Source organism: Hippocampus bargibanti, linkage group LG09 (assembly GCF_051943395.1).
Source record: "Hippocampus bargibanti isolate YZ-2025 linkage group LG09, ASM5194339v1, whole genome shotgun sequence".
In the NCBI taxonomy this organism is placed as follows: Eukaryota; Metazoa; Chordata; class Actinopteri; order Syngnathiformes; family Syngnathidae; genus Hippocampus; species Hippocampus bargibanti.
The window spans coordinates 14059422-14073777 of record NC_142742.1 but is presented as its reverse complement, the minus strand read 5'-3'; the positions used below and the strand labels follow the sequence as shown (position 1 = coordinate 14073777).

The following is a 14356-nucleotide window of genomic DNA, read 5'->3' as shown; positions in this document are numbered from 1 at the left end:
TAATGATAATTTATCAGCAATTTTAAGCAAAAACTTAATAGTGTTCCCTATGAGAAACCCTCGTTGTTTCCTCCCCATCCCCACAATGTGTTTTGCACTTATCCTATTTCAGACATGAATATATGTAACTATTTCAGATGATCATAATAATATCGTATAATACATACCCATTCAATCCATCTTTATTGTGACTGTGTTTTTTTGCATTAATAATGTACACGACTGTGTCAAAAGTGGGACAGGAGACATCTACGTGTTTTCTCAGTTGTGTCATGTCAGACTTAGGTCTTATGAATGAGAATTTACAAAGCACGTCACACATCAAGTGCGGTAACAGGGAGCGATCAAATGAGTCACATTAAGTGAGTCACTCAAACAAAATTCCAGTCAGCATGCACATGGCTTCCCATTCAATATGCTGTGGTGTATTCTTAATTTGAATTTGTTTGTTGAACTACAAAAACATGGTGTGATTGTCTAAGAAGAAGTAGCTGGTCACAAAAATGTGTAAAGTGCAACAATGAGGAGACAATGTGCATAATTTGAGGATCTGGGCAATCAATGCATTTTGTGGGAATGGTCACATGCATGTTTGGTTGATAATATAATGCCGCATTGTCAATTCATTTTTCAAATTGCAGCAAAACAAATGGTCCTCCATGTACATCAGGCTGTTGAATCCCACGCACAGTGTGTAGTGGCTTAACTCACAAGTGAATTATTTGCCAAGAGCTCTTTTGAGACCATTTGCATTTCATACAAATACGTGAAGGGAAACTTTATTGTCAATTGTGCAGCACAGATGACATTTCTTCTGCTCTCACCCAGACTATAGACAACAGAGAACAAAAGGAGCCAGTGCGGGTGCCCGTGCCACCAAAGAACAGTTCACATCAATCAAGGTAAACCACTGACCCTGCATCCATCCATTCCGCCAAACATTTTCAGGACTGCTTTACAATCAGTCGGAAAGCTAACAATTCATACATCTGCGGCTGGATGGATGCAAGGCTTGAGGAGACCGCGATGAGGAGAAAGGAGCGACACTGCTCAATCAGTGATATGTCTCGTCACAAAATGCGGCCATGCATTTGTCTATTGACATATTGTAAATGTCAGAGTAAGAAGGTAAAAAATAGTGGCTTATTTGTAGCCTGTGTGGAATCTGTTCCCACCAAATGACAGCGTGACCTGACAGGCAATTTATACAATACAATACAATACCATACAATACTAATTTATAAAGCGCTTTCACAACAGCTGCAACAAAGCGTTTTACATCATAGTCAACATAAAGCAAAATAATAATCACGAGAGTAACAAAAATCTGTGCTGTATGTCATGCAAATTAGCATATTTGACAATAAAGCTGACTTTGACTTTGAAAAACATGGACAGTTGTGCAATCTTAACAACTTTCCCCTTAGGCCCTTTGATGTTTAAGTACAAGACAAAATAAATTGTCCCAAGTAGTACCTAAAAAGTCGAGAAAAACATACTACAGCCCATTGGTTAAGTGGAAAGTCAGTCACCACTTCAATTCGAATATATTAACAGAATTGGAAGAACACCAACAATATTCCATTGTCGTCCTTTATATACTCTGCTTGTCTTGTTGACAGTTTTCTGAGGTGATGCTGGGATGACTGTTACCAGACACGACATCCAGACAGTGAAAACAAGGCCAAATTAAGGTTTGCTGAAGCAACTATACATTACTACACTGCATTATGTTGTGGATAAACATGTTTTCTTCTACTATTACTAACTACTACGCTGATTACTATTTGTATGAATACTTTTGATTGGATTCATAATCAGTTTTGTGTGGATCTTGATGTTTGGAAGTATTTTCAGGGGCATTCCCAAGTGTAGGTACACTGTGAATAAGTCATCTTAAAATATTAATGGTCTGTTTTGTTTACATTTTTGAGAAGCCATCGTCCTTTCTCACATTAAATATGCAGTGGCCTGGTGAATGTGACCAAGGGAGAGCAAAAGAGGGTCATTTTGTAACACGAGAGAGGAGCGGCAAGAAGTGCTAGTGGGGGACTTCAACAATGGCTTTGCCTAACAGATGGATGATAGCGTGTGGGGTTAGACTTCAGTGTCATAGTAGAACCTGATATCTGATTATGTCCTTCTCGGCCTATAAACACAAAGGGATTACATGCGGTTACATGAATAATGAAATTTTGAATTATTTTTTGACATGCGTCTAATTTGCTGTGCCTTGCAAAATGCCACAAAGGAACAGCAGGTCATGTTCCTCTCGCGGGCCATAAGTTCCTCGTGACCGGCTCTCACGTGAAGTGAGGCTATTAATTAGCGGTGAAATGTCCACGTTAGTGGGTGCAATCAGGAAAACTTAAATGTTTGGAACTTTTCCCTTTGTTCAGTCGTGGTGATAAAATGAACCGTGGTCCTAGTGTACACAGAGTCAGCAAACCCGACAAACAATTAAAATGATGTGCAAACACAGCCATCATAAAATGCATACGAAGCGGCAACTTTTCGAGTTCACCACCTTTTAATATTTAATGACAGTCCATCAATTATGAACAAATCTGCTGCTGAACACTCATTAAGATGAGGGATTGTTGCTTAGAAGCGCGGGCATGCTCAGTCACTTGTGTGGCATTCGTAACTGAACACCCCGCAGTGTGACAGTAATATGGTGGAAAGTAAATAAGGCAGCGGGTGCGGGGACCTTTGTCGTGTGAGCTGCCACAAGCATGCTACAAAACCAAATGTTCAATAATGTAGTCTGTCATGTGTCTGGCTTGCTTTGATCCCTGGCACCCTTGACATGCATGTACTCAGCTGTGCACAAATCAGCATTTGTTTAACTTTTTGAGCTTTAGAATACCAACAGAAAAATGTACAGCCGTGTATCCATGAACTCACTTTCTCCGGCATTTGTCCCCATTAGGATAGTAGGTGAGCTGGAATCAATTCGTATTGACTTTGGGCAGGAGCCGGAGAGCAGCCTGGACAATCACAGATGACTTAATTTAGATGACTAACTAACTAACTAACTAACTAACTAACTAGCAGGCCAGCCAACCAACCAACCAACCACATACTGATGTCACGAGAGGCTGGGTCAGCCTCTCCAGTCTTCCCAGGAGATATGTGTTCGTCCTCTTTGGAAAGAGATGACCATCTTCACTGGAGTGGGGGGTGGTGAAGATGACTTGTGCGTGAGGTTGATTAAAGTGAAGGAGAGTTGCGCAATGTCGTCTGCCTCACTCTCTCGTCCCAGCCCATCAGAATTCAGTGGCAAGACAGAGTCAAGACGACTGGGGATGGGTCGGGATGCAGTGGATGACCACAGTGTTCTACGTGTCTCACTGTGACCTACTTGCGCTCCACAATGCTTTGCTGGGCCCACCTTCATGCCTGTTGAACCAGTCTAGTGGTTTCCTCCATGCAATCTGCTGGGTCCAGCCTTTACATGCGTAGGTAGACAAGCCCTACAATGACCTACTGTCTATGTAGCATGCTCACTTAGACAGGGAGACTCGTGGTGGCTGGGACGCCTAACCCCATCACAGATCAAACAGACCTGCCCACTCCCACGAGATAGAAGCGCAATGACTCCAAAGCCCAGGTAATGGCAAGACACTCCTTTTCCACTGTGGAATAGTTCTTTTCCCTGGGCAACAGCTTTCTGCTAAGGTAGAGGACGGGACGTTCCTCTCCTCCATGTACTTGTGAGAGTACGGCCCCCAGACCAACTTCAGATGCATCAGCTGGAACAATGAAGTACTTGCTAAAGTCTGGTGCCACCAGGATCGGACTGGAGCACAACACCTGTTTCAGATTGATGAAGGCCAGTTCGGCCTCTGGGCTCCATTTCACCAACCAGGAGTGTTTTTTGGTCCTCAATCCTGTCAGGGGGGATGCTATAGTAGCAAAGTCAGCAATAAATAGTCTATAGTAGCCAGACAGGCCTAAGAACAACCTCACCTGCTACAGTAAAGTCTCGTTATATCGATATTCAAGGGAGTCCGAAAAAATATCGATATAACCGGGACTATCGATATATCCGACCCTGTTTGCATGTAATTTTCTCCGTGCGTGCATAGAAATAGTATCGATATAACCGGGACTATCGATATATCCGATATCGATATAACGAGACTTTACTGTATTTGGAAAAGGGCCTGGGGCCAATCTTGTATGGCCTGTAGTTTTCCTTCTTGAGGTTTCGCCAGGCCCCGTCCTATAGTGTAGCCCAGGTAGTTGGTCTCGCCAAATGCCAACCTGCACTTTTTCGGGTTTGCTGTGAGACCTGCTTTTCTGAGGTATGCGCACGCACGCACGTACATACGTACATACGTACATACATACATACATACATACATACATACATACATACATACATACATACATACATACATACATACATACATACATAGATAGTAGAAGCAGTCTAAAAACGCCTTGCGTGTTCTTTGAAGCTGGCTCAAGTAAGCTTTCGTGGAGTCTGCTTAAGTTACACATGACATGATGCTCAAAGAGTTAATGTCCCAGGTTTTGTAAGACCACTCACTGAAGTGCAATCAAAGAGAAATTTTTGATTGGCTTTTAAATTGGACATTTTCTGATTTCAGATGATAACGTTTCATATGTTGAGAATCACATAACAAATGTCCACCAAAATTGGAATCAAAACAATTGTAACCTTGCGCTGTCAAGCTCCTCGTTTTTAGGAGATAAACACAGCTGGACACCCTAAAACATGTGTTTATGTCTGTTTGCTACCTTTCCAACTTGAGTCTAAAAATAGTCCTTGTGCATCCGGCTGGGATGCTAACAGTGCAGTCATCTTTCCCTGTGAAGGACACAACACTGTCTGAAGTTTGGGGAGTAGGGGAGAAGGGGAGAAGAGAGGGGAGGAAGCGGTGACTACCGTGTGACAAGCGCCCTGTTCCTTCCTCCCAGGCCTGGGAAACAGGAAGTGCTACACACAAGGCATTATTGTGACGGAGAGGAAATGCAAGGTCCTCTAAAATAAGAGCCTCAATCTGGTTGTCAATGACATGGGACCTGTCGTCCACAGAGACCCCCCACTGTCACACACACAAACACACGTACACACACGCACACGCCCACACACGCGCGCGCGCACACACACACACACACACGCGCACATACACACACACACACGCGCGCGCACACAAACAAACGTACAAGTTTAACAATAACCGTTGATGTACTGCTTTTATTTTCGACCCATGTACGTATAATAAAAGAAAATCTAGACATGGATGATGAATAACTTTTCAAGGTGGCAATATGGGGGCAAGTGTTGAGCAGATGTCGAGGAGAGGCTGGTTGCTAAGAGAGATGCGAAGCTTGAAGTGTGCCGCCTCTCAGTTAATCAAAATCTTCCTTTATCTGTTCCATTTTTTTTTAATTATACAGCTCTGGAAAGGGCCAAATTTTATTTATGAAGATAATGGCAGTCCAGTGGCAGTCCAAGTGGCACCCTTGCTCTGCTGTTTTTGGCCAGGTCTTATTTTGATTCTACACAGCAAGCTCATATCATCCAGGCACAATAATAGCGAGTTACCCCTTTTGCCAAGATCATTTGAACACCATTGGAAAACATTGCAAATGTTGGCCACTTGACTTTTTTTGTCAATTATAACGAGATCCATCAATGTCCTTCTTCTCTACATTGCCAATTAAAAGAAAGGTAGAAGCCAGGATATTAATCATGCTATGTGAACATTCGGACTGAAATTATCGAATATTTTAGGATCAATTATTGAAATCGACCTAACAATGTTTATATTGTTTTAAATATTGGCAATTTGTTGTAATATTTTTTTGCAAAAGCACATTTGTTTTTCATATAATAATAATAATAATAATAATAATAATAATAATAATAATAATAATAATGCCTGGTAGTATACGACCTCTGCACCGGCTTCACGGTGCAGAGGTCGTAAGTAGACCCGGACCAACCGACCTGTGTGGAGTTTGCATGTTCTCCCCGTGCCCGCGTGGGTTTTCTCCGGGGCCTCCGGTTTCCGCCAAGATGTCAAAAAATGCATGGCAGGTTGACTGAACATGCCAAAATTGTCCCTGGGTTTGAGTGTGCAAGACACTGTTATTTTCTCTGTGTGGCCTGCGATTGGCTGACAACCAATTCAGGGGGTCTCCCGCCTCATGCCTGAAGATGACTGGGAGAGGCGACAGCACCCCCGCGACCCTAATGAGGATAAAGCGGTCTGGAAAATGGATGAATAATAATAATAATAATAATAATAATAATAATAATAATAACAATTTTACTGACTCTCCTATCCACGCAGGCTTGTGGGAGACGTTACACTACTCAATATATAAATCCATGGCGTCTGTTCGCCTTTATTAGGCATTGTTTGTAAAGGAATGTAACGTCTGAGTGCTACGGAAGAGGATTAGGGCCACTGAAGAAAAAAAAATATGGTTGGCAAAATTCTGACTTTAATCTCAGAATCCTCTTCCCTAGAGTGCAGTACAAAAAGAAAAGGGAAAAAACATGACCTACCACTCCCATGAGGACAAAACACACATATCTGGTCTGATAGAGACGAAGGACCACCTTCAGTGCCCCTCGTGGACATCTACCGCAAACACAAGGTAAAATAAACAAATCGCTCCATCAATAATACATGCACAGTACTGTGTATGCAATGCACTTTAGTAATATAGATGATTTAAGGGTTAGGTGTAGTAAGAGGTGCTCCCCCACCCCACACCCCCACCCCCTGAAACATACAATGGACCCGAATTTGTGCATTGAAAACATAACAGAAAGAAAGACCTTTCAAGGCCTTACGTAGAATTACACCCTCTCTGCCAGGACCTCTCAACAGTTATTGAGTTGTTTTATATTAAGAAGAAAAACCTCTCACAGAACATTACTGGATACAAGCGACCGGAATGAGCTTTCTCCGTAGGGTGTCCAGGCTCTCCCTTAGAGATACGGTGAGAAGCTGTTATCCAAGAGGGGGACAGTGTCGAGCCACTTCTCCACCACATAGAGAGGAGCCTGATGAGGTGGCTCAGGCATCTGATTAGGATGCCTCCTGGATGCCTCCTTGGTGAGATGTTCTGAGCATGCCCCACTGGCAGAAGACCCCGGGGACGACCGACCTAAGACCTGCCTGGGAACGCATTGGGATCTGCCTGGAAGAACTGGGTGGGGAGAGGGAGCCACTGACCCCGTGACACGACCTCGGATAAGTGGTAGATAATGGATGGATATTTTCTTTTTGCATTAAAGTGCAGGGGGAATTGAGCAATTGCCCGTAAAGCCTGGATCTGATCCCAATGACTGCAAGAACCTGCGCCCCATTTCTCACTTTCCTTTTATTTCCAAAATCCTCGAAAAAGTTGTGTACTCTCAGCTACACTCTCACTTCTCCCCGAATGATCTCTACGAACCATTCCAATTTGGTTTCCGCCCCCTCCACAGTACAGAATCAGGTCTCTTAAAAGTCACGAATGATTTTCTTTTGCCAGCTGACGCCGGTTTACTTTCCATCCTCGTCTTTCTTGACCTCTCTGCAGCTTTTGACATCATTTCTCATCCCATCCTCCTTGACAGACTTTCCTCCATAGGGATCACCTACGCTGGTTCCACTCTTATCTCTCTGACCGCTCTCAGTTCATCCAAATTAACTCCTTCACTTCACAGTCCTCTCCTGCATCCTCTGGTGTGCCCCAAGGCTCTGTCCTGGGACCGCTCCTCTTTATCACCTACCTTCTACCCCTTGGCAATATTCTCCGCTAATTTGGTATACAATTTCATTGCTTTGCGGATGACACCCATCTCTATCTCTCCAACAAACCCGACGCCTCTCTTCCACCTTCTTCCCTTTCACTCTGCCTCTCTGAAATTAAAGCCTGGTTTACCCATAACTTCCTCAAACTTAACAGCGAAAAAACTAAAATTCACCTCGTTGGTACCAAATTCACCTTGAGCAAAGCTAACAGTTTCTCTCTCACTATTGACAATTCTCCCTCCCATCAGGTGAAAAGCCGAGGTATCATTCTTTACAGCACACTATCTTTCCACTCCCATATAAATAACTTAACCTGGTCTTCGTACTTCCACCTACGCAATATCAATCGTCTTCGCCCGTCTCTCACTCCTCACACCACTGCTATCATCGTTCATATAGTCTTGTCACCTCCCAGATTGACTATTGCAATTCACTTCTCTTTGGTGTCCCTCAGAAACGTCTCCACAAACTTCAACTCGTCCAGAATTCTTCAGCCAGATCATCACCAGAACCCCATCCTTTCACCACATCACCCCCGTCCTCCAAGAGCTCCACTGGCTCCCGGTCAAATATAGAATCAACTTTAAAATGGTTCTTTATACACTTAAAGCTATCCATAACTTTGCCCCCTCCCCCCCATACCTATCTGACCTTCTTCAAATTTCTATTCCCTCTCGTTCCCTCAGATCCTCTTCCTCCCTCCGCCTCGGGATGGGTGACAGAGCCTTCAGCTGCTCTGCCCCCAAACTCACTTCCTCCCAACATTAGTAACATCGATTCTCTTCCCACCTTCAACTCCCATCTCAATACCCACCTATTTAAAATTTCTTTTTCAGTGTAGCTCTCTCTCGTTTCTATTTATAATTGTATTTTATTTATTGCATTCTATTTGTGATTATATTTTATTTATTATAGTAGCAATGCTTGTCTGTGACTGTAAAGTGTCCTTGAGAGCTTTGAAAGGCACTTAAAATGTAATGTATTCTTATTATTGTTATCATTCATTTAAAATAAATAGTATCACAGGAGAGGGATTGTTTGAAACTCATTCAGTTACTGGTTTATTCAGTTTTCCCAAATCAAAGAGGATATTTGCAAATGTCTTAATTTCATTAATAACAAAATGTAATCAGCCTTCATTCACAAAAGACTATGAAAGTCAAAGAAGCATGTTGAAAAGTTGAAATCAGAGGATTTGTTCAATTTTGGCTCGAAGTACAAACATTAAAATAGTGTCAACAGCTTGGCAAATGTATTAGTTGTCAAATATTGAGACCACTAAAAATGAGGAAGTAAAAAATATGCCACTTATTGAAAAAGTGGTATGGTTTTCATTCAGACTGTATGTGTATTGTAAAGGTAGAATTTGGGATAAAGCCCTTGCAACGGATCTTATATTGTATTAAGTGGTGGTCATTTACAGAATATGTGTGACATAAGAATCATTCTTTACTCACTTCTGAAAATGAAAGTTTTATTTTAACAGAACTCAAAACATTCTCGTCCAGGCTGAACGTGGTCGTGGAACTAAACAAAATGTTTACTGCCATCTAGTGTTCAATTTATAGACCAACAACCATTTGTGACATCCCGACCGGGTGTTGTATTGGATGGAGGCTTGTGGAGATTGTTCCTTGGGAGGATCCTCAATCCCACTCCTCGCTCTCGGGATCCATTATGGTAGTGTCTGAATCAAGTGGTCTGAGCCCAAAGTGGGGGTAAGAAGGGGGAGGATGGTCGGTCACTGATTTTTCTTTCCCAAAAGACCTCCCTCGACCCATCACCCCCATTAGTAGTGATGTAAACCCTCTGCCTACACCACTGAGAGGTATTTTGCCCATCGGCTCTGACAAGGTGTTTGGGACTGGATCTGATTGAGCAACATTCAAAGTTGTGATGATTGTGTTCTGATCGGCTTTTATCGACGTTGGCGATGATGGTTGCTCAAAAGGCTGTGTGCATTTGTCATCTTCCGCAGGTGATGTCTGGGGTGCGGGCTCCGTTCGAGGACTGGAACGAATGAGCAGACCTTTCTCTGTGACGGGGTACAGTTTGGCAGCACGCTCCCGACGCTCGCTGCGCTTCAGCTCGAGCAGCCTGAGCTCGGGCGGAAAGTCAAAAACACGGTCCTGTAAATGGTGGGGGAAAAATGAAGAAAAACTCAGTATGAATAGTTCCAAAAATGACTGCAAGGTTGATTAAAAACCTAACCTAAGCATTGGACATTATATATGGTAGACTTGCAATCTTCTTTGTTGACTCTCAACAAAACAAATCTTAGAAGTCTGGGGCTGCCTAATTGTGTTGAACAACTTTTTACATCATAATACAAAGCAAACAATACACTCATACCAAATTGATGCTCTCCAAATCAACAAGCGGGTATTGGCTATTTGACAGGTAGGTGTCCACTAAGGCCATGTAGTCCATTAGAAGAGAATCCAACAGCACCATTCTGAGACGTTGCAAGGGGATCACAGACAACGCCATCACATTCAGCAGAGGTAAAGGGCACGGACGCTTGTACCACACTTTGGTTTCCTCCTGCCCAAAAAAATACATACACTGTTATCATTAAAGCTGACTAATCAAGTTTAACTCTTGTTCTCCATCAGAGCATACTTTGGTGAGCTGTGCCTTGGTCTCCAGAGTGATGAGCTGGGAGGAGGGCATCTTCAGGTAGGAACTCACCATCTCGTGAAGGGTGCTCACTCGGTGTGGAAAGAATCCACCCGTCTCAGAGTGAAAGCACAAGACATCTGCCAACTTGGCCAGAAAAGGTAAGAGAGACAACATGGTTGGGTCAAAGTATGATACTATAAGGATGTATGCATAGCCACCAGTCTTCCCTGATGTACCTGAGTGTCAAAAACATTAGTCAGCTTTACTCCAAAGTGTGTCATCAGACATCCAGCAACAGCTCGACAGTCATGAATGACCTGTGCCACATAACACAATCAACAGAGGTCAAACAACATAATCGACGCACGACTATAAAATACTCACCTTCAGTATGTGTTTATCCTCGAGAATCATGCGCAGGCCATTCTTAAAGGCTTTTGTTCCAAGTAACAGAATGTCAAAGAGATACACCTTGTGTTTAGTGGCAATCTAAGATGGGAACAGGAAGCATCATTATAGACAGAGGACATTCAAATGTTAAAGGACAACCGACGTCTTCGGACAAGTTGTGTCCATAATTTGTAAAATGGCTTCAAATGACTTCTACTGAGCGTATTTTAATAAGATTCCACCGCATGTAGCTATATTTTACATTTTGAGACTCGCGCTGAATATTCAGGAAGTCTCGTTTTTGAGTTGGTGACGAGTCCATACGCGACGTCACTAAAGGAACACCCCTGACCGAAAAAATGACGCATTGTAGCAGTCCTTCCATCACGTCAATGTATATTGCTGTACATGTTTGGTCTGGGGACCTCGTGTTGCACCCAAAAGCCGCCAGAAGAGGGCGTCCAACCTCCATATAAGGAATTTATCAGCCTGCGGAAACGGAGGTGGCCACAGGAGGTCGCCATCAATGTTGCCTCAAAATGGCACGGAATAAATTCTTTAATCGATTGCAAACATGTATGCTTTCCTCTTCAGAACTATTTGAATCATATTCATAACTGGATGTGTAACAAGAAAGCATATTCTCCGAATCTGAAGCAATTGTTTTGATTCTCCAGCGATGCAAGACGTCTTGGCGTGACGTCACGAACTGGGGGCGGGACTTTGGACAGATTTTGCAGATTTTGGACACTTTAAGTCATTTTTATTGGTGTTTTGCATTTGAATAAAAATATCATACTGCGTGTTTTGGGTATTTTAGATGCTATAAAGCGTTTTTCTGATGTCAGTTAAGAAATGTTGAACCTTTAATGTTGAACAGTTTGGAATTTTATAATAAAGTACAAGCGTTGAAATAAATAAGTGCAAGTTAATGGCGATCTCTCCAAAAAAGTTAATGATTGCCTATAAATTCTCCAAAGGGCCACAAAACAATGTTTGTTACGTGTAGCTCCTCGAATCTTGACAATAGTATTGTTCTTTGACTGCAAGATGCCCCCAATGTAATGGGCACAAAAACAGGAAGCAAACCAAAGGCAATTATAAGATTTTTGACACTTGTGTCTGTCTTTGAGCTGTATTGACTTGTATTGGAGTGTTGAAATTGCAATGCAGTCAGAATCAGAATCCGAATCATAAAGCTTTTAATCGTCCTACAATGGGAAAATTTGCAAACTAGATTGAACTGTCGAATAATCAAAATATTTAAAAAAAACATTCAAATAAAATTTAAACAAAAGTTTATTTTTTTTAGATTACACCTGCGAAGAACTCATCTTCTGCTCTACTTCCAGTATCAGCTTGACAAGTGTGTCCGTTTTTGACGTTTGTTTACCCTTCCTTTTTGTGAAAGGGAGTTTTTGTTTTCTGGACTTTGCATAGAATATGCAGAGGATAATGTACAGTACGTTCGTAACTGAGTGCACCATCTTAAACCGCCTGTCATCCCAATGTTTCGTCATACATAATTTTTCCGTTGTGGGACAAATAAAGGTTAGCCTATCTTTATCTTTGAGTCAAAGAACCATATCCTCAAAAGCTTTAAGCTGCGATGCCAAGAACTTTCTGAAAGAACCACGGACTTCTTACCTGAAGCCAACACAGTCTGCCGTGCTTGTACATGTCCACCCCGTCAGCCCCAACGCTAACCACATGCTGCTTCTTTATTTCCATCACCTAAAAAGTGAAACACCACAAACATCATTCAGTCATCAAAATAGAGGCTGTTGATTATTTTAACACAAGGATTTACTGTTCTCTCACTACTTTTTCAAATATATGGAAGACCCTAAAAGTACTTACTGCAGGTCCAAATTTTGTATGAAACCCATCAATAACTTCAAATTTGATGTATTCTTCGTCATCACCTATTAAAACAGTTGTAATCAACAAACAGTGTTTCTATTTTGAATGACTACGAATGTTGACATTTTACTCACCCTGGTGAAAATTCTGGAATGGATGAAATTCTGATAACTTCAAGTGGTCTTCAGAAATATTTCTGTGCATCATTTAATACCTCAAAATCAATCTTTCGTCTGTCAATTTGACAATTTGGTAACAACTTACCCATGCGTTTGGTCCTCTTCATTGGCAAACTCCACTAATAATTAACAAAATGTTTATTTTAGGAATTTTCACTAAAACATTATTAGATGGCTTTTGTACTGACCATTCAAAATCTCGTGACCGTAGAATAATCTAATTCCGGGAAGTTCACATCCATTTTCGCCATATACGACTGAAACAGCAATTTAATGAATAAGTGACGGTTAGCTTCTTTGTTCGTGGACCAATTGTCCATTAACGTAACTGTTCAATGGCATAATTATAAGGCGGATTTTTTCGAACCTTTAGCGAGGGCCACTGTCTTGCTGGAGGTGATGCGTTGCACAACGCCGAAGCAAAACGACGACTTGAGGATAAGTTTAATTCGTTTCCCTTGGAATATATTCGTGAAATGGGTATGTTCGTCCACCATCTTGTTTTCGGAGCGCACTAAAGTGTCTGGGGGGGGGGGGGGGGGGGGGGTGTAGAAGTTAACTCTCGAACGAGGGTACCAAGTTCGTAAAGAAGCTACACCGCTAACTTGATGTTGAGTTCATTAACACCTTGCATGTTTGAAAAATCGGGTGGTAAAAGCAACCTATCACATGTCAGAAACATTACATTTTCATATCCAACACCTGGGAATTTAACACAATTGTTGTGGGTCACCATTCCAGTTTGTGAATATTTGTCAAAGCGTCCCTTGATTATCCGATGTTGTTTATAAACATAATGAAAAATGCTGTTTCTGCAAATGTGTGTCGAAGAAGCAGGAAAGTGTGCAAACCACATTCACCTGTCCCAGTGGCTTTCTCAGCCAATGAAGCACACTGGCGTGACTGGCGCAGAGGAAGCACTTTATTTGCAAAGCCAAATGTGATAGCAGAGCTCCAGTGATACCAAGTATTACGTATCTGGCCGCGCCGTCCATTTTATAATTGGTGTAGCGCAGGGGTGCTCACACTTTTTCAGCATACGAGCTACTTATAAAAACTACCAAGTCAAAATGATCTACCCACGACAAAAATGCAAAACATAATTATTTTCAAATGTTCTTTGTATGTACAATGTATGTTGATGTACCTTGCATAACTGAATAAGCCAATATTGCACAACACACATAATAACTACATATACGTAACATAATAAATAACTATTAATTTTTTTTTGTAATTACCTGAGTTTACTTTGATGACTTGCACTGAATTGAATCAGGCAGGGATGCATAGTCCGGACAGTAGGTGCTGACAGCCAACCTCAAGCACATTTCCAAATGTTCATCATTCATGGTGGAACGGTATTTGGACTTAATGATCTTCATGTAGGAAAAGGCTGACCACATAAATAAGTGGAGCCGAATATTGCAGTCAAGGAGGTAGCACATTTCCTCATGTTGGGGTACTTTTCCTGTGTGAGTAAGTTACAGAACTGTCCATGAGCCCTGGACT

General features: G+C 42.0%; 1 protein-coding gene across 1 annotated transcript; it reads right to left on the bottom strand.

The window, feature by feature from the left end:
- Positions 1-8926: 8926 nt before the first annotated feature.
- On the bottom strand, positions 8927-13358 carry exd1 (exonuclease 3'-5' domain containing 1). Its single transcript, XM_089004624.1, has 11 exons — positions 13212-13358; positions 13033-13101; positions 12930-12963; positions 12800-12861; positions 12663-12727; positions 12450-12536; positions 10797-10901; positions 10649-10729; positions 10413-10556; positions 10143-10334; positions 8927-9919 (listed from the first exon to the last, which is right to left on the bottom strand). The coding sequence occupies exons 1-11, from the start codon at positions 13339-13341 to the stop codon at positions 9437-9439; spliced, it is 1452 nt and encodes a 483-aa protein (XP_088860750.1). The 5' UTR covers positions 13342-13358; the 3' UTR covers positions 8927-9436.
- Between the last annotated feature and the right edge of the window lie 998 nt (positions 13359-14356).

Excerpts from the sequence above, each read along its gene's own strand:
- exd1 (XM_089004624.1), bottom strand. The coding sequence starts at position 13,341 with ATGGTGGACGAACATACCCATTTCACGAATATATTCCAAGGGAAACGA. Across the intron at positions 10,902-12,449 it reads GCAGACTGTGTTGGCTTCAG|ATTGCCACTAAACACAAGGT; the intron begins GTAAGAAGTCCG and ends TTCCCATCTTAG. Across the intron at positions 10,730-10,796 it reads AGGATAAACACATACTGAAG|GTCATTCATGACTGTCGAGC; the intron begins GTGAGTATTTTA and ends TATGTGGCACAG.